At 38.6% G+C, this 26,196-nt stretch overlaps 1 protein-coding gene and 2 long non-coding RNA genes across 8 annotated transcripts in view; 1 reads left to right on the top strand and 2 right to left on the bottom strand.

Moving 5' to 3' along the window:
- adamts17 (ADAM metallopeptidase with thrombospondin type 1 motif, 17) overlaps window positions 1-26,196 on the bottom strand; it is a 417,430-nt gene that overhangs the window by 196,968 nt on the left and 194,266 nt on the right. For all 6 annotated transcript variants that reach the window (XM_067598186.1, XM_067598185.1, XM_067598187.1 and 3 more), the window contains exon 8: window positions 2,076-2,181. In XM_067598186.1, coding sequence (XP_067454287.1) covers window positions 2,076-2,181 — 106 coding nt within the window. The remainder of the gene's footprint in view (window positions 1-2,075; window positions 2,182-26,196) is intronic.
- Window positions 11,385-13,810, top strand: LOC137189698 (uncharacterized). Its single transcript, XR_010929710.1, has 3 exons — window positions 11,385-11,974; window positions 12,191-12,339; window positions 13,133-13,810. It is a non-coding gene; the product is annotated as an uncharacterized lncRNA (long non-coding RNA).
- Window positions 14,190-21,492, bottom strand: LOC137188480 (uncharacterized). Its single transcript, XR_010929425.1, has 3 exons — window positions 15,906-21,492; window positions 14,752-14,839; window positions 14,190-14,599 (listed from the first exon to the last, which is right to left on the bottom strand). It is a non-coding gene; the product is annotated as an uncharacterized lncRNA (long non-coding RNA).

The raw sequence follows: 26,196 nt of genomic DNA, 5'->3' as shown, positions 1-26,196 counted from the left end.
ATCCAAAATGGTGTACCTAGATCGACCAAAGACAATCTTGGTACAATTCTGACAATGTCAAGGACCCAACTCTCACAGTTTGACTGTTGCTATGACCCACGTCTACAAAACAACCAATCAGATTACTACATGAAATGACACAACATACACTGGCTGACGGGATATTTCCTAAGTGCCATTTTTGAATAATGTTTAGGGGAAAAACACGTGTTCTCCTTAATACACATAAGATTTTATTAGAGCCATCTCGCACTGTGTGACATGCAACAAACTTACACCATCATTGTTGTTGTTGTACAGTATAAAAGTGCCTTCAGTCAGAAGAGATGTCACCCTGACCTGATGGTCTGTGTGATACTTTTCTCCATGGCGCCATGCTAATAAAGAAAGTGTTCATATCGGCCAAATGAGACTAAAATAAGAGAGATATGTCTTCATTGCCCATCTCTAATTGAGGATTTTACTCATCACTGTATATTTGAACAATGAAGTTCATTCTTGACGTTGGGATCAGTATATGTGACAACATAATCTTTACTCAAGGTCCACTTACTTTTCAGCCTTTCTAGTGCATCTAATCATCAATCATCAACCATTAACCACTCACAATCATTACTGCAGCTCCCAGGGTTGGTACCTTTCTCCACCGCTGTATTCCTTAGATACAAACAATAGTACTACTACTAATGTTTGAAAAGACTTCTAAATTTCTCTGTTACAGTTTGTTTTTTAACCTGACTATTGCTAAAAAAAGAATACACTACAGAAAATAGCTCAGACTACATATGTAATGGCCACTTCCTGCCATCTCTTCATTTTTTTCATTCTTCAATTTAAAACATTCAGATTCACCAAAACAGATGCTGATTCTCACCCATAAACCCAGAAACTGGGGTTCCTGGTAAGTTTGGAAGTCAGTCTGACTTAAGTAACCTGCACAGCCAGTGTTCATCGTCACAGCAAACATTGGTTAGGGAACTCATCTACTGACTGTTTGTGGAGAAAAGACACCAAAAACTTCTCCACCAAAGCACTTCACTGTGTATCCAAATACAGCTCACTTGTTATTCTTGAGTGAAACTCTTTGTCTTTGAATTTAGATACTCTGAATACAGCCACTCCAAGGTGTTCCACCTTCACTCCACACTGCTCACATAGCAATAGGTCCATAGTTCAGTGGAAGTGCTGAAGGTGTGACAGGGTCTGAAGTGAACTCCACATCAGACAGGGCTCTATTTTCCTACCAGCACGAAGCCAGCACTGGGGCAACCAAGTCTTTATGCAGTTTTCCACCAAACAAATTTCCAAACCCCATTTTGTATTTGTTTTTATTTAAGGATATTGTATATATTTAAAGCATGAATGAGGATTTTCAAATAAGCCAAGGAGGAGCAGAGCTGCATAGTCTATATGTATTAATTATCCTATATTAATTGTGTACACAAAATAAGCAGCAGCACCAGTATGCCAACAGCTGCAGCACACATGAGATCAGCTTTATTTTCATTCTACCATTGTCAGCATATTTGGATTGATGTTTATAAATATTTGGGGTGTCCTGAATGTATATTTTGGGACTTCAGGTGCTTCACAGAGGTGAACTTCTCTCTCTCACTCAGCATGTCTCCCCCATTCGACCTGTTGCTGCGTTTAGAAGGAATGAGAGGAGCTCATGTGATTGGTCATTAATGAAGCTCACACCAACTCTACCTGTTGATTCTGAATTTCTCCCATTAATAATGTATTCAGTCTCTCCTCCACTTTGAGCACCAAGGCTGATGGTCAAGAAAATTGCTAAAAATTTGTTTGTCACACACATGGGCCATGCACCAGGAATCAAGATCTGCATCTGCGCCTGTGCACTATTTAAGGAAGATAGGGCCCACAGTCTCTAACATGACCCCTGCTATTGTGTCATCCAGACTTATCCAAATGGACGCTGAAGTCTGGTCCCTGCACTTGTACACCATTAGCACACTTTCTCACAACAACATCAACAATTGAGCAACAGTATAATATGTATGGGTCAAAATACACCTCTATAAAACTCATGCAGTGTCTGAACTGAAACCTACTTGTGTCCTAGCTCGTGAGCGATGGTGAAGGCCAAATTGAGTCCATTATCCTCTGCTAACACACACTTCCTCTTGGCACTGCAGACGCCACCCAGATAAGCGATACCTGTAATACAGTGACATGAAGTGAGTTTCACAAACAACAGTTGCAATTATTGTTTTACACTACATGATTATTTAATGAAACACTTCGGATAATTCATTTGTTTATTCTCAAATCCAAGGTCAAATTAAAGCTGCAAGCAGCAATGATCGGGCCCTCGCACCTTCCTGCACGTCGGGGTACATCACAGTCGAAGGGCTTTTATTGTGGGCATGTAGATGTCTTCAGGCCGGCCTCTTATTGGACATTGCATGAAGGAGTTAAATATCACTTCCTGTGTCCACTAATTGCAGCCAATGTGCAACGCCAAGACCAACTGTGATATCAAATCAAAATACTTACTAGTTTGAACATGATTGCAAAGTTACATGAGTTTTTGCGCATTCAAAAGGCCTGAAACATGTGTTCGTAAAATGAAAATTGACGCACACAATCCAAAATGGCTGACTTCTTGTTGGATGGGAAAAAAAAATAAAAAACAAAAATTGTGGGCAGGATGATGAGAGCAGTGATCCCATCAAATTTTATGAGCATCAAACTTTTTTCCATAATGACCGCTGACTTCCTGTTGACAGTAGGTGATGGTATGACTATGATGCAATATTGATATGTAGTTGTGTTCAGGCTGGGACTCTTATCAAGCATGTGAAATTTAGGGCAGACTGGACAAAGTTCAGTGGAGTTACAACAACTTCCTGCTTCATGGCGAAAATGCAAATTGACCAGCAGGGCACGTCAAGGGCATTCCATGAAAACTCAAAATCTTGTTAACTTTTCATCGCTAAACTCCTTAGATGACGCCAACCAAGTTTGAAGTCTCTCTCATTAATTTTCTAGGTGGAGTTCGTCAAAGTATAATGCCTGCAAATGACAAAAATGGAGCAAAAATTGAAAAGTAAATTCCTGTTAGACCTCCTGTTAGACTTAGGGTATGGCTTCAAGAAGCTTTTTTTAAAGTCTGGACATGATACATATGTCAACCAAATTTCATTAATTTTCGTCAAATTTAAAGGTGGGGGGCTTTGACTTTGAAATTTTGTAGGGGACGCTATTGAGCCATTATGTCATGCCCAAGCCCAAGCCTCATATTAGAGGTGAAGTTTTGCCACTTCTGGTGAATGTGCACAGTTTTGTGAGTTTTTGAGCATTTCTAGCACCTCAAAAATGCTAAAAGTAATTAGGGGGAGCTATAGAGCTGCCGTGCCTCACCCAAGCCCATTTGTGATATCAAATCGTAATACTTACTAGTTCGAACATGCTTGCAAAGTTTTGTGAGGTTTTTTGCATCCTAAAGGCCTCAAACATGTATTCATAAAATGAAAATTGAAGCAAAAATCCAAAATGGCTGACTTCCTGTTAGGCGAAAAAATTCCCCCCCAAAATTCTGGGTATAATGATCAGAGCAATGATCCCACCGAATTTCATGCATATCAAAGAAACTTTGCTCCAAAATGGCCATGTGTTTGGGGACGCTATGAAGCCTGCTGGCCACACTCAAGCCTAATCATTATAAAAGATACAATTTCCCCCCACTTCTGACACATGAGCCCCTAAAAAATGTGATTCATTGTGGAGAAGAAGAATAATTAAAGCTGCAAACAGCGATGAACGGGCCCTCACACCTCACACGCATCAGAGGGAGCGCCAGCAGTGGTATCATTATTGGAGGTCTGTTGACACGGCTTTGAATTGTCAGGATTATCATACAGTCTGTGAATGGATAAAATATTATTTCCTGTGTATAATACGTGTTGCTGAAGATGACATATTGGAGATTGTGTATATATTTGATGAACTATATGTCTTTTAGGATTCACTTCCCATTGCCAGTAGACGATACTATATAAGTGAAATACTAATGTAGCAATAAATTTACTAGACGGCAACTGACATGGATATACATTTTCATGAATATTGGATATTGCATGTAAGAGATACAGACAGGTGACAAATTGAATGAAAAACCAACATAAAGTGTTAGGCACCATGTGCCACCAGAACAGTTTCAATACATCTTGGCAATGTTTCTACTAGTCTGTGGAACTCCACTGGAGGGATGAACACCATTCTAACATTTTATCCAAAAGATATTCCCTCATTTGATGTTTTGATGATGGTGGTGGAGAGTGTTGTCTAATGTGTTGGTCCAAAATCTCCCATGGGTTTTCAATTGGGTTGAAATCTGGTGACTGTGAGGGCCATAGCATATGATTCACATTATTTTCATACTCATCAAAGCATTCAGTGACCCCTCGTGCATTATGGATAGTGGCATTGTCATCCTGGAAATGACCACTCCTATCACGATAGAAATGTTTCATCATAGGATAAAGATGATCACTCAGAACAACTTTGTATTGATTTGCAGTAACCCTTCACTCTAAAGGAACAAGTGAACCTACACCATGCCAGCAAAACACCCCCCACAGCATAACATAGCCACCGGATCCCCTCACTGTAGGGGTCAAGCATTCAGACCTGTACCAGTTTTTCCTTTGTCACCTGTCTGTAACTATTGCTTCTTGTGTCCACTATGTGGTACTAGAGAACACCTACACACTGCATCATGTTGCTGTTGCAGACCAAACCATGTAGCCTAAATTTCATGTAAATCGGATGATGTTTGTCACATAAGGCTGACTTCTTGTCAGTAGGTGGCACTATGATTATGACTAAATATTAACATCTAGATGTGTTCAGGCCTGGACTCTTATCAAACATGAGAAATTAGGGGTAGATTGGACGATGTGGAGTTACAACAACTTCCTGTTTAATGCCCCAAAAAACAACAACAACAACATTTTGGACAAAATTGTCCGGCACACCACGCCAAGGGTGTTCTATGAAACTAAAAAGCTTTGCAATTTAGCATCACAAAGGTGTTTAGATGTAATCTACCAAATTTGAAGTTGCTCAGGTTAAATCTCTAGGAGTTCATTAAAATACGACACCTGTCAATGGCTTCACTTTGCGACAAAAATGCAGAGTAGATTCAAAATGGCTATCTTCTGGTTGGACTGGATTTTGTACATATATGTCAAATTTAAAGGTGGGGACTTTGACTTTGAGATTTTCTAGGGGACACTCTCGAACCATTTTTGCCACACCCATGCCCAAGACCCATATTAGATATCGAGCTACACCACTTTTGATGCGTTTGCAAAGTTTTGTGAGTTTCTGAGCACCCCTAGCATCTCAAAAATCCTAAAAGTAATTAAGCTGATGTGCCATGCCCAAGCCCAATTGTGATACTAAGCATAATACTTACTAATTTGAACATAGGTAGAAAGTTTCAAGAGTTTTCGTGCATCCTAAAGGCCTCAAACATGTGTTCTTAAAATATAAATTGATGCACAAAATCCATGGCTTACTTCCTGTTGGGCAAAAAATTTTTTGAAAAAATATTATGTCGAGAATGATGCAATGAACCCACCAAATTTCATGAATGTCAAAGAAACTTTGTTCCAAAATGGCCATGCATTTGGGGGCGCTATGGGGTCTATAGTCAATATGAACATCATGAGCTGTACCACCTGTCCCTCATTCAAGCCTTTCCCTCCAATTCAGATTCAGATTCAGATTCAGATTTGGGGGGTTAACTGTGTCCCGCTGTAGATCTAAACAGCAGGTTTAGATTTTTACTTCAGTGTTGGATTTCACTTGTCTCTCTGGAATGAGAAAGGGTGGCTGCACCAGAGATGGGCTCCTGAAAACATCTCAACCTTGGAACTAAAAATAGGGACGTTTTGCAAAATAACCTTAAAATAATCTTCAGAAAAGACTTTAAAGAAGAGTTAACAGCATTAATCAGCGAGAACAGAAGTGGAAATATCATCGATGGATATATTTTTTAAATTAAAACAGCTAGCTATCTGTCAACTGCTACTTGCCACTGTTACCAATATTCCAAAGGAGAAACTGCACTGAGGAAGCAAACAGAAGAGTTATTTTGTAAAGACATGAAGATAAATTAAGGGGTCCTTGTTAGTCATATTCTCTCTCTCTCTTTCTCCATGAACTGGTATGATGGTGGTGCGACCAATGTTTGTGGTGGCCTCTCCTAGTTCTGACTATGCAGTGTCTTTGTCCATGTCTATGGCTACATCTGTGTCATCATGTGGAGTGCAAGGGAAATATGTCTATGATTATCAGTTTCTTTTGGACATTCATGATAAAGACTTTTGCTATGAGGAAAACTGGCTCGGAGAGCTAAATCAGTTGAGTGTGTTTGGTCTGCTACACCCAGTGGACCCAAAGGAGACCACAGCCTTGCCTGGAGCTGCGCTGGAGAGGAAACATTGCAAGCGGTGAGACAGGACGTGGAAGTGGGACAAGCGCAGAGGAGTACAAGTTAGGCTAACTGTTAACCCATACAAACTGGCAGTTCCAACAATCATGCTGCCTAATGTTTGTTCTCTGGACAGCAAAATGGATTATATAACTCCCCCATCAGTGCTGGTCACTTGTTGGCATGCAAGAGCTGTCTACATCAAACTGAGAGATGTGCTTTTATCTCTAAATGCACTTTAATGCACTGTGCTGCTAACTGCTCGGTTTTTTTTTTTTTGTTTTGTTTTGTTTGATTTGTTTTGCTTTTTCTCTTGGGATTTATATGTTTTTATCATTTTTTAAAGCAAATTTTTAGATAAACAGTATATCTTTATTCTTTCTGTTGTTGTTGTACTGCTGTGGGCTGGGAGGAACAGCATTTCATTTTTTGTGTATAGAAATACACAAGAAAATTACAATAAACTAAATCTTGAATCTTGAATCACAACTGCAGCACGACATTCATGTATCATATCTAATCATATGCATACAGACCAATGATGAGTTGTGATATATAGAACTACAGAACTGGAGATAAATATTTCTTCTGGTGTTACATTAAATAGTGGACTACAACCATACAATTACTGCATTTACATTGATTCATTCACTGTGATAGAGATGTGATCAGTGATCAGTCAATCTTCTAAAGAAATGGCATACCCCTGACTGTATTCTGATACCATCGTTGACTACTGAAATCCCAGCTTCTGACTATCTTGGGCCCTCAGCTGGCCCCCAGCCACTGACAAGACTTGGTAGAACTGACCAGCCAAATCAAGGCTGTGTTCTGCGACCTGCCTGGGTGCACTGATGTGATCCACAACATAATCACCGAGCCAGGGAAAAAAGTTCCAACCCTATCGCATCCCAGAGGCTAAGAGGGGGGCCATCAGAGAGGAGGTAAGAAAAATGTTGGAAATGGGGGTTATTGAGGAGTCACACAGTGCCTGGTCCAGCCCAATTCTTCTGACTCCCAAACTGGATGGCACTGATAGATTCTGCAATGATTTTAGAAAACTGAATGAAATTTCCGAATTAGATGCCTACTCCTTCCCCAGAGTTGATGAGCTAATCGAGCGATTAGGCCCCAGCCATTTTGTGTCCACTCTTGATATCACCAATGGATACTGGTAGGTTCCCTTTACAGACTCAGCCAAGGAAAAGACAACCTTTTCAACCCCAGATGGTCTGTACCACTACAGGGTCCTGCCCTTTGGAGTCCATGGAGTGCCAGCCACATTCCAGCGGATGATGGACCGGATACTCCAGCCTCATTATGAGTATGCAGCGGCCTACTTAGATGATATAATTCACAGCCCTGAATGGACCTCCCACCGAGGCCACCTTAGAGCTGTCCTGGAAGCCCTACAGTGAGCTGGCTTGACAGCCAATCCCAAAATGTGTCACCTTGGCCTAAAGGAGGCAGAATACCTCGGCCACACTATTGGGAAAGGCAGTGTAAGACCCCAACTCCAGAAAGTGTAAGCCATCACCACCTGGCCTCGGCCAACAACTAAGCGACAGGTAAAAACATTCCTGGGACTTGTGGGCTATTATCAGGGTTTTATCCCTCACTTCGCTACCCTTGCAGCCCCTCTGCATGAGATGACACAAAAAAGCCACCCACATCATGTCACCTGGAGTGCTGAAGCAGAGGAAGCATTCACCACCCTTCAGAAAGCTTCATGCACAGAGCCAGTGCTGAGTACACCAAACTTTGGAACCATTCATCATCCAAGCCGATGCCTGCGGAATAGGGGTTGGAGCTGTGCTGTCCCAGGTCAGAGGGGGTAGGAGCACCCAGTGATCTGTATTAGCCATAAGTTGCTAAAACATGAATGTAATTATTCAACCATAGAGAAGGAATTTATGGCAATTAAATGGGCTTTAACCAAGTTGCAATATAATCTCCTTAGCAGAAAATTCACCCTGGTAACCGACAATGCACCACTAAAATGGGTGTCAACAGCCAAAGACACTAATGCACGAGTCACATGGTGGTTCTTGAAATTGTAAACCTTTAATTAATTTAACTTCAATTTTGCTGTTGAGCACAGGTCTAGTAGAGCCCTGTCCACGAAAGATGACTGCTGGTTTGTTGTCGCCCAGGAGGTGCATCCCTAAGCTCAGGTTAGGGGAGGTGATAGAGGGAGTGTTTTATCCAGTCCAGGGGTGCTAATTCTATGCTTCCTTGTGTCCTCTCTCCTCCGTGACCCAGAAACTGATCTCCCTCTGCCATCATGGAGGATCTTCCAATCCCTTAAATGCACCTGGAGGAGACGAAGAGCCAGGAGAGAAAGGAGCCTCCTGGAGGAGCTTAGAGCAAGGAACCAAAGGTTTATCCAGCACGGAAGTGTTTTAATGGACGGCAACACCCATTTGATCCAAAGTGTGTATTAACTGGTCAGCTGATCTGACAGGACAGTAAACAGTAGGGCTTTTATTGTAATACAGCAGATCAGGAAAACTGCCTGTGGAGAAGGAATGAAAGCACCAACAGCCGCTTCTCATAGCTCTATGTATTTACAAAATAAAAATTACTGACTCATGAATCAATCATAAAAACACTATTTTTCTTCATGAGCCAAAAGGCTTCTCCTTTCTTCTTCTCCGTTTCAGTGTGTCTCAGCTTCTTCAGGAAAATATGACATTGCACAGCTGTCTGTCTCATATAAAATCATCCTGAGCCTGAAAAGCACATCAGACTTTCACAAGCTAAATAAGCAACATTTTATTTAAACACATTCTGCAGGCTACAGCTGTTTTAAGCTGCTTTCACAGAACCATAAAAATGTTGGTGATGTTTTAGTTGCTAGTAGCAGATAATGTGGACAATAAATGTTTTGCATTATGTTGCAAAATATGCTTACATGTTCAATATGTTTAATAGACTGTTAAGACTGACATTACATCTGACAAAAATGCAGCTTCCTCTTTCATTTCAATGCAGTGATCGTATTGACATTGTGGGGGTGCCAGGCAGAGGGCCCTTGCAAAAAAATGCAGACACATTGTCATACAGGCTCAATACAACAATAGGCAATAGAACTGCACTATACCTGATCCTCATTAGACTGAATATAATATGGGCCTGGCCCAACTCTGGTCTTGCAAAGCTAAGTGGACCCGTGAAGACAGTCAAGTCAGTTTAAAGGATTTAGTTTATGATTTTCTATATTTTTCTGACTGTCAACAAATATCAAGTAGGCTGCCAGTAGGTACTGAGATATAACACGTTACAAACAATTTCTGAATCTTGGAAGAATTCTGAAATTGAGATTACAACAAAAAGCTTTGACATCTCCTTCAAGGCTTTTTTTTACAGCTAAAAAAAAAAAATGTCAAAGCAGAAAGAAATATTAAAAGAAATCAGATAATTCTGAATGGAAACTGCCTGGAAGTTTGGAGTGTTGAAGAAGGAAATAAACAAATTAAGAGGAGGTATTGCAGAACTCAAGATAAGAATAGATGCAGCAGCGTTAAGGATTGCGGAAAATGAATGACAAAAGTGCTTATCCACAGTCTGTGCCTACACAGACAACTGGAAGCAAAATGTGAGGATCTTGAAGGCCATGCCCGAAGGAAGAGTCTAAGAATGTATTCAGTGCCTGAAAAATGTGAGGGAAATAACATAGTTGAGTTTGTGGAAACCTAATACAGGAGAAACTGGATGTTACCAGTGAAATCCACATTGAAAGAGCACACCGGGCAACTGGGCTAAAGACTAGGCACAACAAACATCCCAGGTCAATAACAGTTTGCTTCCAAAACTACAAGATGAGACAAAGGGTGCTTCAGGCTGTCTGGGCAAAGGTCATTTGGGTGAATGACTACAGCATATATTTTGATGAAGACTTCACTACCCAGGTGTTTAAGGAGCATGCAAAATACATGTGTGTATGGCATCAGCAGATTCCAGCTGGGGAGCCGGATTTGAAGTCTATGCTGCAGGCAGCAGGCTGGCAGATGCCCCACTCCAGGAGAAGGAAAATGCTAGCAACTGAACTGATGTCCGTTGTAAAGACATTGCTTGATTCTCTAGATCAGCATGAAAGAGCAAAGGACTGAAAAGGTATAGGTGAATTTCTCAAGCAGAGACAAATGTCCAGGCAGTGTAATTCCCTGCAGATATACAAATCTATTTTGAAACAAACAAATGACTGAGCCACGTGGAAGTCACATTTTTTCAAGATCTGACTTCATGGGGCATAAAATGTATAATTTTGAATATGATGTCAATCCAAAGAGTCATGTGTTTAATTCTATCAATGACATTTTTAAATATTATACTGATTATCAATTTAATGACAATGTTGAACTAGATAAAAACTAGAACTAGATAAATTGTTAATACATTTCAATTGTAGAAGTCTTTATGCAAACTTAACTAAGATCATTGAATAATTAATACATTTAAAAGTAAATTCAAATTGATAGCCTTCTCTGAGACATGGTTAAATCAAGAGAAAGGTATTGAGGGTTATGAGTAACATTATATCAATAGAATCAACAAGAGGTGAGGGGGTGTGGCCCTGTATGTGTACAGTGACTTGAAATACAGACCAGTTGAATATATGACAACTGCAATTGATGATTTAATGGAAAACATAACTGTGTAAATTGAAATGGAAAGGATGAGAAATATTGTTGTAACTTGTGGGGAAAATGTAGAAACATTTAAAGACAGTTTGGAATAATTAATGAAATAGGCTGAATGAAAGCAGAACAATTCAAATCTGTGGGGATTTCAACACTGACCTCCTAAATGTATCTAAACATGAAACAACATCAGATTTTCTGGATGCATTAAATAGCAGAGGGCTATACTCACTGATCACCAAGCCCAGTAGAATAACCTTGGTTTGTGCAACATAAATTGACAATATTTTTATAAATGTCATGGAAAGCAATGTTAAAAGTGGGCTAGTAATAAATGACATAAGCAACCATTTACCTGTATTTGCAATATATGATAAATAAAGAGAAAGGAGGAGGAAAATTGCTATAGATATGTAAGGGTAAGAACTGATGAAGCAATAAACAAGTTCAAGAATGACCTCTTAACAGAAGAGTGGAAAGGGGTTTATGTGTGCTACACAGAGAAATTTCTAAAGAGCTGTTTATCACTGTATGATAAACACTGTCCAACAAATATAAACATAAACGGGCCATTTATAAAGATAAATGGCCCGGCGGAAGCGGAAGCAATGTAGACATGCTGTGTGCAAGCTCCTTCAGGTGATCCTGCAATTTTGTTTAAAGGTCCAGTGTGTAATATGTGTGGTATTTAGCGGCCTCTAACGGTGAGGTTCTAGATTGAAGCACTCCGCCGCTCAACCCTTCCCTCCCTAAGACTTTGGAGAGGTTCCAGAAGCTACGGTGGCCTTCAAGGACAAGAAGCTATTTGCTGAAGATGTCATCGTCCACGACAACTTCGAGCATTTCTAACAAGTCAAGCGATGAGGTGAATATGTATTTAGTTATTTAGTCCATAGTACCATAGGTTATAGCTCACAAGTAAGATAGCAATTATGAGTGTTTTATTGTTTTGGTATTACAAGCTAACATTAGCTACGCCATGCTAAACAAAACTTACGTTATTTTATTCTAACGGTAGGCATTATTGATAGCGAGCTAGCGCTGGCAGGATAACGTTACATATTTTATTATCCGTTTGCAGAGTCAAGTACAGGAGGTTAGAGGGAGAGGAAGAGGGCAAGTTAGCGGTGCTGCTGCAGGCAGGGCCAGGCGAGGGAGGGGAGCAAACACCAGCACTGTGGAAGCAGGGGAAGAGGCTGGAAACCCCCCAAAGGGACCGAAGCGACTGAGGTTTGTGATGTTATTTATACAATTATTTTATCATATTCTTACTCGTTCTGCACGATATTAAAAATGCCAATACAACACAAAGTTGTAGTTACATAGCAGCTCTGTGCTTTACATTACTGTAGTCTGTACAGTTTGATGTATTATCAGTGTAAGGTGAGTCAGTAGCCCCTTTTACACAGCCTGACAGCCTGTTCAAGGCGGGAATACTGCGCCTGTAATCCACCTTGCTGTTCTGTTTAGCCCATATTCAGACCTAATCAGGCTGCAGGGTCGAAGAGGTGTGTGGGTGTGTTTGTGCTTTAGAAGCTAAACGCTGTGAAACAATCAGAAAATAACCATCCTAACTAACGTTACTAGCGCTCCCTCTCTTCATTCACCCTCTAGCTCACTCGACCACAGCCGCTCTCTCTCTCTCTCTCTGTTTCTTTCTTCTTCTCAAAATGAGTCGGGAAGCCAACAGAAAAGTCAAACTTTACTTTTAACGTTATCAAAGAAGAGAAATGTCCTCCCCTTGGATCCTCTTTATGGCTATAATGCAGTTTCTCTGTATAAAAGAGGCTAGTGAAAACATCAGCAACACTATGAATGATTATATAAATACTATAAAGGAACTGTATCGAGCACCAATATTTTGACTTTTTTTAAAAATCATGTTATTGTTGTAGATATGTCTAGGAACACTGGACAGCCTACAATCCATATTCTGCATTACCATTACCATATTTCCAACATATCATGAAACTTACAACCTATAAAGCCTGATCTCTGTTTTTCCTGTGTTTTATTTTTTCAGAAACTTCTTGAAGAGATGACCTTGAAGGAGCACAGGCAGCTCACCAGTGAACTGCTTCAGAGGCAGCCAGGGTTCATTTTTGATGCCTTGATGATGCATCAGTGCAGGCATGGTGTCCCACCGTTTGCTGGAGTGCCAAGGGTACCATGGTATACTTGTAGTAACTGTACAGACATGCCTACGGACCGGGAAAGGAAATGCTGTGGCCAGTACCCTGCAGATTGTGTGAGCCTAATACCGCACTTCCCCCAGTACTGTCTTGAAAATGCTTTTTATGCATTCACAGGCGGTACTGGGAGGACATTATTGTATTTGGCCAAACCAGGAAGCCTGGGGATGACAACCGGGAGTATCGTTATGCTGCCTATAGACATTTCATCTATTGACAGCATGGCTCTTTAGGCTAGGGAAACCGACTTGTCATCCCCAGTTGCTGTGTTTGGAGGATCAGGGACAAGTTCCCTGGTCCTCCAAAGACATCACACTGGTTTGACACCTGGCCTCTGAGTTTCCCTCCAGGTCCTCTGGAACGTCCACACAGTATCTCAGGTACTCACACACCTGCCTGTTCATCATCAAACCATCTCATATTTATTTGTTACATTTCTGATATTTTATTTATTTTATACTTGTTCTATACGTTTTCTATATTTATATATTTTCTGAATAATTATTAAACGCTTTGTTTATATATTCACATTTGTTCAACTTAAATGTGCAAGTTTATCAAATAAAAGATATTCATCAGATGTGCTGTGATAATTGCAATGACAAACATATTAATATATACTTATACAATGACAGTATTTCCCTGCAGTCAGTATATTGTCATTACCACTTTCAACATTAATTTATATTGTCATTATTTATATTTATAAAGCAACATAAAACAGTAATGAAGTTCAAATACCACTGATCCTCAGAACAGGGCACTGTAGTACATGTTATGGATTAATTTTCATTGCCACTTCAGGTTATGTTAACTGTAATTCACTAGTTTGAACCACAAAATAAAAATATTAAAAAAAACAACACTAAGAATAATGACATTAGTAATAAAAATATATTTTATTTAACCGAAACATTTTTGGACATCCTTTTCAATCTGGACAATAAAAGTATAACATAAACATGCAGCTTTTACTGTTCAAACACGAACATTTTGACAGCTTATTCTGTGTTCTTCAGAGCTGACTGATAAAGACAGAATAATCTATCAAATCATTAGAATGTTTGAACACTAAAAGCAGTGTGATTAAACTTATCTGATCCCCTTCCAGCAGTCAAATTGCTGCACATATAATAGCTGACAAGGGTCAGACCAAAACCACACCAAAGGTATTCAATTTACTGCTCTGGATGAAGATGCTCTCATGGCAGGAACAACACCCATGATTCACTGGCACTGCTGTTCCTCATCTGCTCCAGGAGCTGTGTGTAGAACAGCAGCTGCATGGAAAACTGCTTCTGTGGAAGACATTACCGTTACACATAAAGATAATTTACTATTTCATACATTTTATACAGTTGTACATGTGAAAATAGTGCTATTTAACCAAGAGTAGGACTTACAGGGTAAGTTAATATGCTACATAGGCAAACAAATGTGTATCACTTACCCAGACCTCTCCTGACTTGGTCTGCAATACTTCTGATATGGTGGGTGCGAATGTCACAGACATGGTGAATAATGCCAACCTATAGTGCCTGAGAAAAATAAAACAGCACAAATGAATGAACTTACTATTATAAAACATCTATCTATCTATCTATCTATCTATTTATCTAATGTGCTCACCAGAAACTGTTCAACCTTATTCCATGCACATTTTCATTCCAACAACAGACTAGATCAGATTATTTAATTGATTAACACACTTTCAGCCTGAGACAAGTAGCTATTCAGTGAAATCAACTTTTGTTGTCTTTGGTTGTAATGAAAACCAACGTACCCCCAGCCATCAATGGCACATGGTGAAATACCCCTGACCTATTACACAGTCACTTTAGGATGAAGATAAAGGCAATACCATGCATAGATGCTACAGGACCTCTCTCATAGCTGGAGAAACAACAGCAACATCAAGAAAATAAGTGCTTTATGACACAGTCACAAACCCTTGTAATACATTATGTTACATCCTAAGATGCTGGGAGCCTTGGCTGGCCTGGATAAACGCACCAAAATAAATAACAGAAAAATTCTACTTCTGACTGATGAATGTAAAATTAAAATTCTGGTCGCAATTACATGTTTTTCAACATTGAAACGGGGAAAACGTTACTTGTGTTGGACTATAAACTAACTTTGCCCCCCAATGTGTACATGTGCTCCTAAATGACAAATTAGGAGCAAACAATGAAATCATGGAGCACTGTGAAAAATATAAATATATATTCACAGGATGTATTAACTCAGTGATGAGCAGATTTCTCCTCAGTTTATCTTTCACAGTAACTCATTACTCTGACTTACTGTCTTAAGCACATTACCAGCGCTAAATATCTTAGTTATCAGTCAATGTGTTGTCTTACTGCCACAGAAAATGAATAAATCGTTGGGTTATTAGCACGACGTTGCCTCCCTGTTGTCTCTTATCAGACCACCAGCTCCGTGAGAGGCACAAACTGAAGGTAAAGTGTGCTAATATTTAACGTTACGTGGCAGCGTTTCTTTTCAGGGAAACTAATGTACTGCTAATAAACATTGTACATCATCTAGGTTTTGAACAATTACCAGCAGGGCAAAAATAAATATACATTACACTCTTACCTGTCCAGCAGTAAACAGGAAACTTCAGCCTCAGTCTGCAAACATTTCTCTCATCAGGGTTTTCCATCTGGGTTTATCCTCGTTTTATGCTGTTGCTTGTCCTGATTTTGTTTAGCTTCTGATTTTGTTTAGCTTCTAGCCTCTAATTCACGCTCCTGTGATTTTCTAAAGAAGTATAATCCTCCATTTATCAGATTTTGGTTTCAAAAACGTCTCACAATAAAAGATGTTTGGTCCGCTCTTCCTCTTCGTTTTAAAACTGGTGCATTTCCTGTAGTCGCCCACTGAATCTAAAACGTGTAAGGCCCTCACTGGAGCCAGTGTTAGGTTTGTCCGTTGTGCGCTACTGTAGAAACATGGCAATGCAACATGGCGGCCACCGTGGAGGGGAACCCGCTCCCATGTAGCTATAAAGGGGTTATTTCTAAGGTAACAAAAACACAACAATTATTATTTTCAGCTGATTAGACATTAATTAAGATATACTTATAAATTATCTCTTCAATTTTTTACCAAGTCTGTTCTTTTAGATGTTACTAAATACTACACACTGGACCTTTAAAAAGTAGACAAATCTATGTGATCCATCTCACATTTCAACAGAATCAAAATTCATATAATCAAGTTAAAGCCTAAGTGGAGCAGATTTGAAACGTGCCTTTTACTACCAGAGCCAAAGGCGGTGGCCTTACTCCTTTGTCTAACGAGGCCAAAACCGGGAGTTCACAAGGAGGTGACAAATTAACACCTGATCTGCTCACCAAAGCTTTGGATTCCCTAAAAACTGGCATTTGTTCAAAAATAGAATTAGCGGTCAGTGAACTTCAGTCAGACATTTCCGCTATCAGGGAAGACCTATCTACCTCTGTTGCGGCACTAGATACAGCTTTAAACAATCATGAAAGCCACCTGAAAGATGTGGAAAAATCTGCGACTGCAACAAGTGATGCCGTTACAGACCTGGAAGCAACAGTCTATAGACTTCAGTCGGAAGTCAAAGACCTCCGTGTAAAATATGAGCACCTTGAAAGCAGATCAAGGAGAAATAATTTAAGACTGATTGGGATCACGGAAGGACTTGAAGGCACAGCGCCGACCGAGTTCATCTCCAGTTTATTGCAGGAGCTGCTTGGCTTAGATGAGAAACCCCTGTTAGACAGGGCGCACTGCACGCTACAACCAAAGCCAAAGCCTAACCGGCCTCCTAGACCTTTTTTTTTTTTATTTTTTATTTTTTTTATTTTCTATGTCATTTGGGAATTTGGTGAATAGTTCAGTCGTTTTCACTAAGTCAAATAAATATTTTATTCGTTGGGACCCTCTATCCATGAGGTCGATATAGTTATATAGCTGACTTTCATTTAGCTAAAGGAAATATATAGCCTATATCTTTATCATTTATTATTACTTTTTTTAAAATAGATAATTAAAAGCAAACTTGTGATGAAAGTTTGGTAAGTTTCCCCCTTTTTTTTAAATTTCTTTTTCATTTCATTTTTCTATTTTTCAATCTAAAAAAAAAAAATAGAAAAAAGTGCTATTTATCTGACCTTACAAAATTTGTCTGCGGCTTTATGTTTTGTTTTTTTTCTTTCTTTTCGTATTTGTGGGTCACCCCAGGTTGCACTTGTAGTAAATAGTTACCGCATTTATAGGATAGGCAATAGCCTACGAAGCTGTGTTATAGGGTGTTAGGGGCACGTCCATGGAGAATGTATATGGGGTACACATTTTTGTTTTTTTTTCTTCTTTTCTTTAGTTTTCTTTTTGGTTTCTTATATATTTCTTGTAGGCATTATAACAGGGCTGTTCTATGTCCTCTACTGGTTAATGAATTTATATCGCAATCTATGTTTTGTTAAATGAGTTTGGGTAACAGTGACACCGGAGCAGCAGGCTTAGTGATAAAGTTCGCCAGCTGGAATGTAAGAGGTCTGGGCAAGCCCTCGAAGCTTAACTGGGTGATTCTCCACCTTAAAGGTCTGGGTGTTAATATTGCTTTTATTCAGGAGACACATTTAAAAGAATCAAACACTTCAAAGCTACACAGGGGCTGGGTATCTCAATTATATCAGTCTACTTTCAATAGCCAAGCATGGGGCGTAGCCATTCTTATCCACCGTCTGTCCCGTCTAAATGTACAAGTGTGATAACTGATCATTATGGTCGCTATGTAATTGTAACAGGATCCATATATAACAATCCTCTTATTTTAGCAAATATTTATGCCCCGAATTATGATGATTATCGCTTTTTCGTTAAATTTCTTTCTTCAATACCAGACTTTGAGTCCCATTGTTTAATTATCGGTGGAGATTTTAATTGCTGTTTAAATCAAACGCTGGACAGATCATCATCTAAAGATATTAAAGTCTCCAGGTCACGTATAATCAATAGTTTTCTTCAAGATTATGGCATCTCAGATATTTGGCGTCGCCTTAATCCAAACACTGTGAATACTCCGTCTTCTCTTCAGTTTATCACACCTTTTCTCAGATTGATTACTTTTTGGTAGATAACAACTTAGTGCCATCAATTTCAAACTGTTGTTATTGAGCCAGAGTTATATCAGACCATTCTCCTCTCATTATGGACATGAACTTAATTAATCAGTCTATAAGCCGTCCACCTTGGAGATTAAATGTGCCTCTCTTGTCAGATTCCGATTTTTTAGATTTTATATTTAATCAAAGATTCCTTTATTAGAACTAATGTCATTCCCGAAATTAACCACTGTACGATTTGGGAAACTTTTAAGGCATATCTCAGAGGGCAATTAATTTCTTATGCATCTTATGAAAGAAAAGAGCACTTGTCTATTCTAACACACATCACTTATCGTATTTCATATTTAGATAGACAATATGCTACCTCTCCCTCTGCAAAATTATATAAAGAGAGACTTCTCCTTCAAACTGAGTTTGATAATCTCTCCACAGTTAAAGCTGAAAAAATGCTCTTGAAATCCAGACATGTCTATTATGAGTTTGGTGACAAACCTACTAGGCTTCTGGCTCATCAACTGAGGCAGTCATCTGCATCTCAATTAATCTGAGATCAATGCCAGGAATGGACTTACTTGCGACCCGCAAGAAATAAATAATGAATTTCAGGCCTATTACATATCACTTTACTCCTCTGAAGAAAGTTTTAGCTCTGCAGATTTTCACAGGTTTTTACACAATGTTCCAATACCTCAGGTCAGCATTGATAAAGTGGAAATTTTGGACAGCCCGATTACATTAAAGGAGATCAATAAAGCAATCTCAGGTATGCAGAGCAGAAAAAGCCCTGGTAAGGATGGTTTACCAATAGAATTCTATAAAAAAAAATTTCAGTTCAAGTTGCACCCCTTCTTTTAAGTATGTATCATGAATCATTTGAAACTGGAGTCCTTCCACAGACATTGCACGATAGGTAGGAGTGGAGATATTTATTTCATATTCTTGAAAGATTTGGGTTTGGCAATACATTTATTTCTTGGATTAGGTCACTCTACACAGCACCAGTCTCTTCAGTTTGTACTAATAATACCTACTCTAAGCAGTTTTAAATAAATAGAGGCACAAGGCAGGGTTGCCCGCTCTCACCTCTTTTATTTGCAATTGCTATTGAGCCCCTTTCACTAGTGCTTCAACATAATACTGAGATAAGAGGCATTATAAGAGAGGGACGAGAACAACGTGTATCGCTATATGCAGATGATTTACATCTCTACCTCATGTCTTCCAAATCCTGAAAACGTTTGAAAAACTTTCTGGCTATAAACTAAACCTGCAGAAAAGTGAATTATTCCCAGTTAATAAGGCAGCCCGTAAATATCCCTTTATCTCACTTCCTTTAAAAAGCACTTATCAGTTTACTTACCTGGGCATTAATGTAACAAATACATTTTCTGATTTTTTTGCAGCTAACTTTCTTACTCTTATGGACTAGATGAAGTGCAGGCTTAAACGCTGGACGTCACTACCATTGTCAGTTGCAGGTCGTATTAATTCCATACAGATGAATATCCTCCCCAAATTCACTTACCTATTTCAGTGCATTCCAATCTTCATTCTCAAATCATTTTTTAATAAATTTAACAGCATTATTTCTTCCTTTATCTAGAACCGTAAGCCACCTCGATTATCAATGAAAACACTTCAATATTCCAAAAAGTCAGGAAGGATGTCAGCTCCAAACCTTTTTATGTATTACTGAGCAGCTAACATACACCCAATTCTGCACTGGCTCTACGAGGATCCAAGGGTGGATGCACCATCTTGGTATACACATGAGTCCCTATCATGTAGTCCCTTTTTCTTGGCAGCTTTAATTTTCTCTCCAACTGCCATACCACTACCAGATTATATTAAAAACAAAGTTGTAAAATCAATTATTAAAATCTGGCTACAAATAAGACATCACTTTGACTGGACCCTTTTTTTCTTAAAATCCCCAATTCATTCAAATCACTTATTTAAACCCTCTTTACTAGATAAAACCTTTGTTGAATGGCATAACATGGGCATAAAGTCATTCGCTGATCTCTTTTCTGATGGCATTTTTTCCTCATTGAGCGATCTTTGTGAAAAATTGAAATTATCTAAAAACTATTTCTTTCGCTATTTACAAATCAGAGATTTTATGCGCCAGATGCTCCCTCAGTTCCCTGCCCAACCGCCATATAATCCTTGCAATTCTATCTTAGAGCACCCTTCATCTTTCAAAGGCATAATTTCTATAATATATAATAAGCTCATACAAAATCAAAATGTCAGTCTTATGCCTTTGAAAGCTGACTGGGAAACAGATTTAAATACATGTTTTTCAGATAGTCTTTGGCATTCTATTTTAGAAAGAGTCGAAACTTCCTCTTATTGCATCCATCACTGTTTTATGCAGTGTAGAATACTTCACCGCAGTTATTGGATGGAAATTGTCAAAACTGTTTCCTGAGGTGAACCCTACATGCAATCGTTGCAAATCAACCCCAGCTACTCATGCTCATGCTTGGTAAATCAGTTCATCCATGCCCCCTGCTGGCCATTTTTGGTGTTTCGTTGCCTGTGCTTTCCCTTTCAAAAGCAGAGGCAGATTGTATTGTCTTTGCCACATTTCTTGCCTGAAGGTTGATTCTTTTAAAATGGAAAGATACCTTTCCACCCAGTTTTACACAATGGGTTCATGACCTACTGTTTTTCATTAAATTAGAGAAAATAAAATATTCTTTGAGAGGTTCCATGAATAAATTTTATAAAATATGGAACCCTTTCATAGTTTATGTTAGAGAAAACATCCAGCCGCCTACTGCTCCTTAAACTCTTTAAACTGTTTTACATCTTCGGCATCCAATGTTTGATGTAAGAATCATCACCAGTTAAGACTTAGATGCATTTGTCACCATGAGGTATCTTCGCCTACAACCTTAACTATTTCTTTGTATCCATTCAGTCAGATTGGTATATACAAAGTTATTTTATAATTTTTATTTATTTGTCTATTTCTTTTTTGTTTTGTTTTTGTTTTTTGTAAGCCACGTTCTGTCACGTCATTACTGTCATTATCTGTTGTTGTTTTTCTGTGTTTGTAAAACCAAATAAAAATAAATAAATAAATAAATAAATGTAATTATAACAAAAAGGATAACAAAGGGCTTACAAAATGCAAGCAAAAAGAAAAACAAGCTTCATAAAAATAAAAAAAGTTTTGGTTGTTAAGTAACGGTAATTGACAGACCATCTATTTCTATTATTTATTTCTGTTTTGAGTAAGGGACAGGCAAAATAAGAACAAATAAGTAATGAAATGAATGAAATGTAATATCATGTGCAGATCCCAACCATCAATGAACTAATCCTACTTACAAGTACTGTGTGTGTATCTAAAGCCTGATATACAGTGGCCCAAAAAGTATTTGGACAGTAAAACTCTCGGCAAAGTTCCATGAGGTTCATATGTTTATCTAATAAAATGTTAAATAAACTGGTATTTAATACACAGAAAAACATATTTAGCGCAACTTTAAATTCTAACATTTCAACTAAAAAAATCAGGTTGTCACTTGAGAAAGGTTAAACATACCCCTCTAAATGGCAACAAAAAAGTATTTGGACAAGTTCTGATTGTCAGACTTAGTGGGACATGGTAATGTGATGAGCTATACCTGTGGTTATTCTGCAAGGGGCAACTGTGTCAATTTAGGGCAATTGACTTTATAAATCTACTATAATTACCTTGGAGATGGTCATTTAAAAGCAACTGCAAAAATGGCAAAGACAAGTGAAGTGAGCTCAGACAAAAGGTCAAGCATCATTTGTTTGCACAAAGAAGGTCACATTCATCAGATGAGCAAAAAACTGTTTCTCTTGTGATTGAGAAAAGAAGGTGTACAGGCAGACCCAAAAAGACCAGCAGCAGATTGGACTGCAGCAGATTGGGAGTGAAATCAAGAACAGGTGAGGAACGAGAATTAAAGCTGCAAGCAGTGATGATCAGGCCCTCACACCTTTGTGCACATTGGGGCATGCCACAGTAGTGTTGTTATTGCAAAGCAACACGATGCAGCAATACATTTAACAGTGGGCAACAGATATGGGCATCCAAAAGGATTGTTTGTAAGTCTGGACATGATACATACGCCTACCAAATTTTGTTCATCTATGTCAAATTTAAAGGTGGGGGCTATAGCGTTGGAATTCTGTAGCCAAGCCATTTTGCCACACACCATGCGCAAGACTAATATGTAATGTTTGACCACTTCTGATGCATGTGCAAAGTTTCATAACTTTTTGAGCACATTTAGCCCCTCAAAAATGCGGTTCTTTTGGAATAATAATAATTAAAACTGCGAGCAGCAATGAACGGGCACTCGCACCTCATGAACGCCAGAAGGAGCAACAGCAGTGGTATCCCTATTGGAGGTCTATTGACATGGCTCTGAGTTGTTGGACACCATGTGAATGATTAAAATATAATTTCCTGTGCAGTATGTGACGTTGGAGATGACTTATTAGAAAATATGTATACATTTGATGAACTATGTGTCATTTAGACCCCACTTCCTGCACATAGGCAATACTACATAAAATATTATTGCAGTGATATATTTATCAACTGACATTGATATGTATTTTCATGAATATTGGACATTGCATGTAGGAGAAAACTGTCACTTCCTGTGTCCACTATGTGGCACTAGAGAACACCCACTAATTAAACGTCATGTTGTTGTATATCAACTGTAGATCACACCTTGAAAATTTCATGTGAATCAGATGATGTTTATCATATAAGGCTGACTTCCTGTTGTCAATAGGTGGCGCTACGACTATGACTCAATATTGACATCCAGATGTGTTAAGGTTGGGACTCTTATCAAGCATGAGAAATGTGGTGCAAGTTGGACAATGCACATATAAGTTACAACAACTTCTTGCTTCATGGTGAAACATCAAAGTTTGGCGCGTTGCCACACCAAAGCCCAAGACCCATATAAGACAACTAAATATGGCTCTTCTGGTGGGTTTGTAAAGTTTCGTGAGTTTTCAAGCATCCCTCACCCCTAAAAAACAGCTTCATGTTTCATGGTGAATAATGTGTGGCCATGGCAACAGCTTTTGATGAAAACTCAAAAGCTTCAAAATTTAGCATCATCACCATCTTAAAACTTAGCTGACCAAATTTTACATGGATCTGGTTAACCTGCTAGGAGTAGTAAGTAAAAGTATGGGGCCTGTTACTTCCCTTTGCCAGTAGCTGGCACTATTACTATGATTCAGTATTGTCCTGTACATGACTTCAGACCAGGGCTCTTATCAAACGTGAAATTTAGGAAAGATCTGACCATGTGGACCCAAATTACAACAGTTTTTTACAACAACAAAACATCAAAATTCACATCGTCACAGCAACAGCGTTCACTGAAAACTCACAATATTCACAATATAGAATCATCAAGGTCCAAGATTTTTCTAACCAAATTTGAAGTGGATCTGTTCAACCTGCTAGGCACAGGTAATAAAGTATAGTAAAGTACCTGTAACTTCCTGCTGCCAGTAGTTGGCGCTATGATACTGAGTCAGTATTGACACATGGATGCATTCTAAGCGAGACCTTTATGAAGTATGAGAAATTTGGGGCAGATTGGGTGATGTACGTTAAAGTTATAACAACTTCCTGTTTCATGGCGAAACATCAAAGTTTGTCATGTCGCCACAGCAAGGGTGTTCAGCGAAAACTCAAGACTTTGATAACTTTCTTTAGATGACACTGACCAAATTTGAAGTCAGTTGGGTTAAAGGTCTAGGAGGAATTCATTAAAATCCGATGTCTGGAAATGGCAAAAACTGCACTAAAATTGCAAAGTAAATTCAAAATGGCGAACATTCTGCTGGATTTAGGGCATCACTCCATGAGGCTTTTTTGTGCGTTTGGACACAATACATGTGCCTACCAAATTTTATTCATCTATGTCAACTTTAAGGGTGGGTACTTTTAATTTGAAATTTTGTAGGGGGCGCCCTCGAGCCATTTAGCCACACCCATGCCCCAGACCAATAAAATATTAAAATTTTCACCACTTCTGACACATGTGCAAAGTTTCTTAAGTTTTTGAGCATGTTTAGGCCCTCAACAATGCCAAGAAGGAGCAGTGAATGACTCCACTGCGCTAGGTGGCCTCCTGGGAGGCAATGTGGGATAGTAATAATAATTAATAAATAAATAATAATACTTTATTTGTAAAACACCTTTCATGCAAAACAAGATCAGATGAAAATAATCACAAAAATAAAAAGTAACAATATGCGAGAGAAAAACACAAACAAAAATTTTTTTATCACAGTATAATAAAACATTAAAAATGATACCACTAAAGTTAAACCTAATTCAAAGCCAAATTAAAGATAATTCATTAATTTCTGGGGGGTCTTCCATAGTTTAGGGCCATAAAAACAAAAAGCAGCCTCACAACATTCCTTGTGGGACATTTTAGGGGACTTTTAAAAGAAAGGCAGTGGAAGATCTTGTTAAGACATAAAATGAAAGGCAGTTGCTGATATATAAAGATGCTAGGTTATGTAAGCCTTCACAGACAAGTAAAATCAACTCGTAAACATCAACTTGACTTTGAAATCAGTTCTAAAAGATACAGGTTGCCAGTGCAGTGATGCAAGCAGAGGGGTGATGTGATCTCTTTTTTTGTATTGGTAAAAATCCTGCTGCAGTGTTCTGAAATAACTAATTTTCTTCAAGACTTCTTAGGGAGACCAGTAGAAAGAGAGTTGCAATAATCGAAGTGACTTTTAATGAAAGCATATATCAGCATTTCAGCATCATTCTGAGTTAAAAATGGTCTAATTTTGGCCCTAAAATCAGACTCTAAAATCACCCCTAGATCTGTAAGATGTCTTAATTTACTTGGACAAACTAGCAAACACCGACTGAGTAGAATCTGTTTTCTGTTCATTTCTTTTTAAAATTGTTTTTCTCATCCAAATATTGATATCAGTGAGACAGGCAAAAGGAGAATTTAAAGAATTGGATTGTCTGGTGAAACAAATATATAATTGTGTATCATCAGTGTAACAGTGATATTTGACATTATGGTGACTAATTATGTTGTCCAGAGGGAGCATGTATAAAGTAAAAAGAATAGGACCTAAAATGCTTCCTCGAGGAACACTGCATTCAATATCAAATGTCTGTGACACAAAGTCACCTAAACTAACAAAAAATGATCTTTCTGGCGAACAGGAATTGATTGAGTCAAGGCGATTTTCACAAGGTTCTGTGGATTCCTGTAATAATGATGAATTGGTGACCTCTTGGCATCACCAGGGCTGTTCCTAGATCCAAAAATAACCATGGTAAAAAATGTTATCCTATTTTGGTTAGATATACTCTGCAGGCTTACAGAAACACTGTATTATCATGTTTATGAAATTACATGTTTATGAATACCTGAAGTCACTTACAGTTACTATTGATGTTATCTCTTCCGACCCTCCTATGTCACTGAGAGCATCTCAGAGAGATAAGCATTGTTACTGGAAGATCTACATGGATTTGGACACTATCGTGCTTATTTGCTTAATTCTATTTTTCCATTTCATTACAGCTGTCCTATTAACATTGATACTTGATATCCACATGGCACTGAAAATTATGTCACAAAAACAACTCAAAAAATAGCCTGTGTTAAAAGTTACTGGGGTCCAGAATTCGATGGGGACCTCAATGGTATCTACAGCAATGGGTATCCCTAGAACCTTTCAGGATTCTCTTAAGGCATTTTCAAACCTATAGT

This window comes from Thunnus thynnus, chromosome 1, assembly GCF_963924715.1.
Source record: "Thunnus thynnus chromosome 1, fThuThy2.1, whole genome shotgun sequence".
NCBI lineage: Eukaryota > Metazoa > Chordata > Actinopteri > Scombriformes > Scombridae > Thunnus > Thunnus thynnus.
The sequence above is the reverse complement of the archived record's forward strand: the minus strand, read 5'-3'. Positions and strand labels throughout refer to the sequence as shown.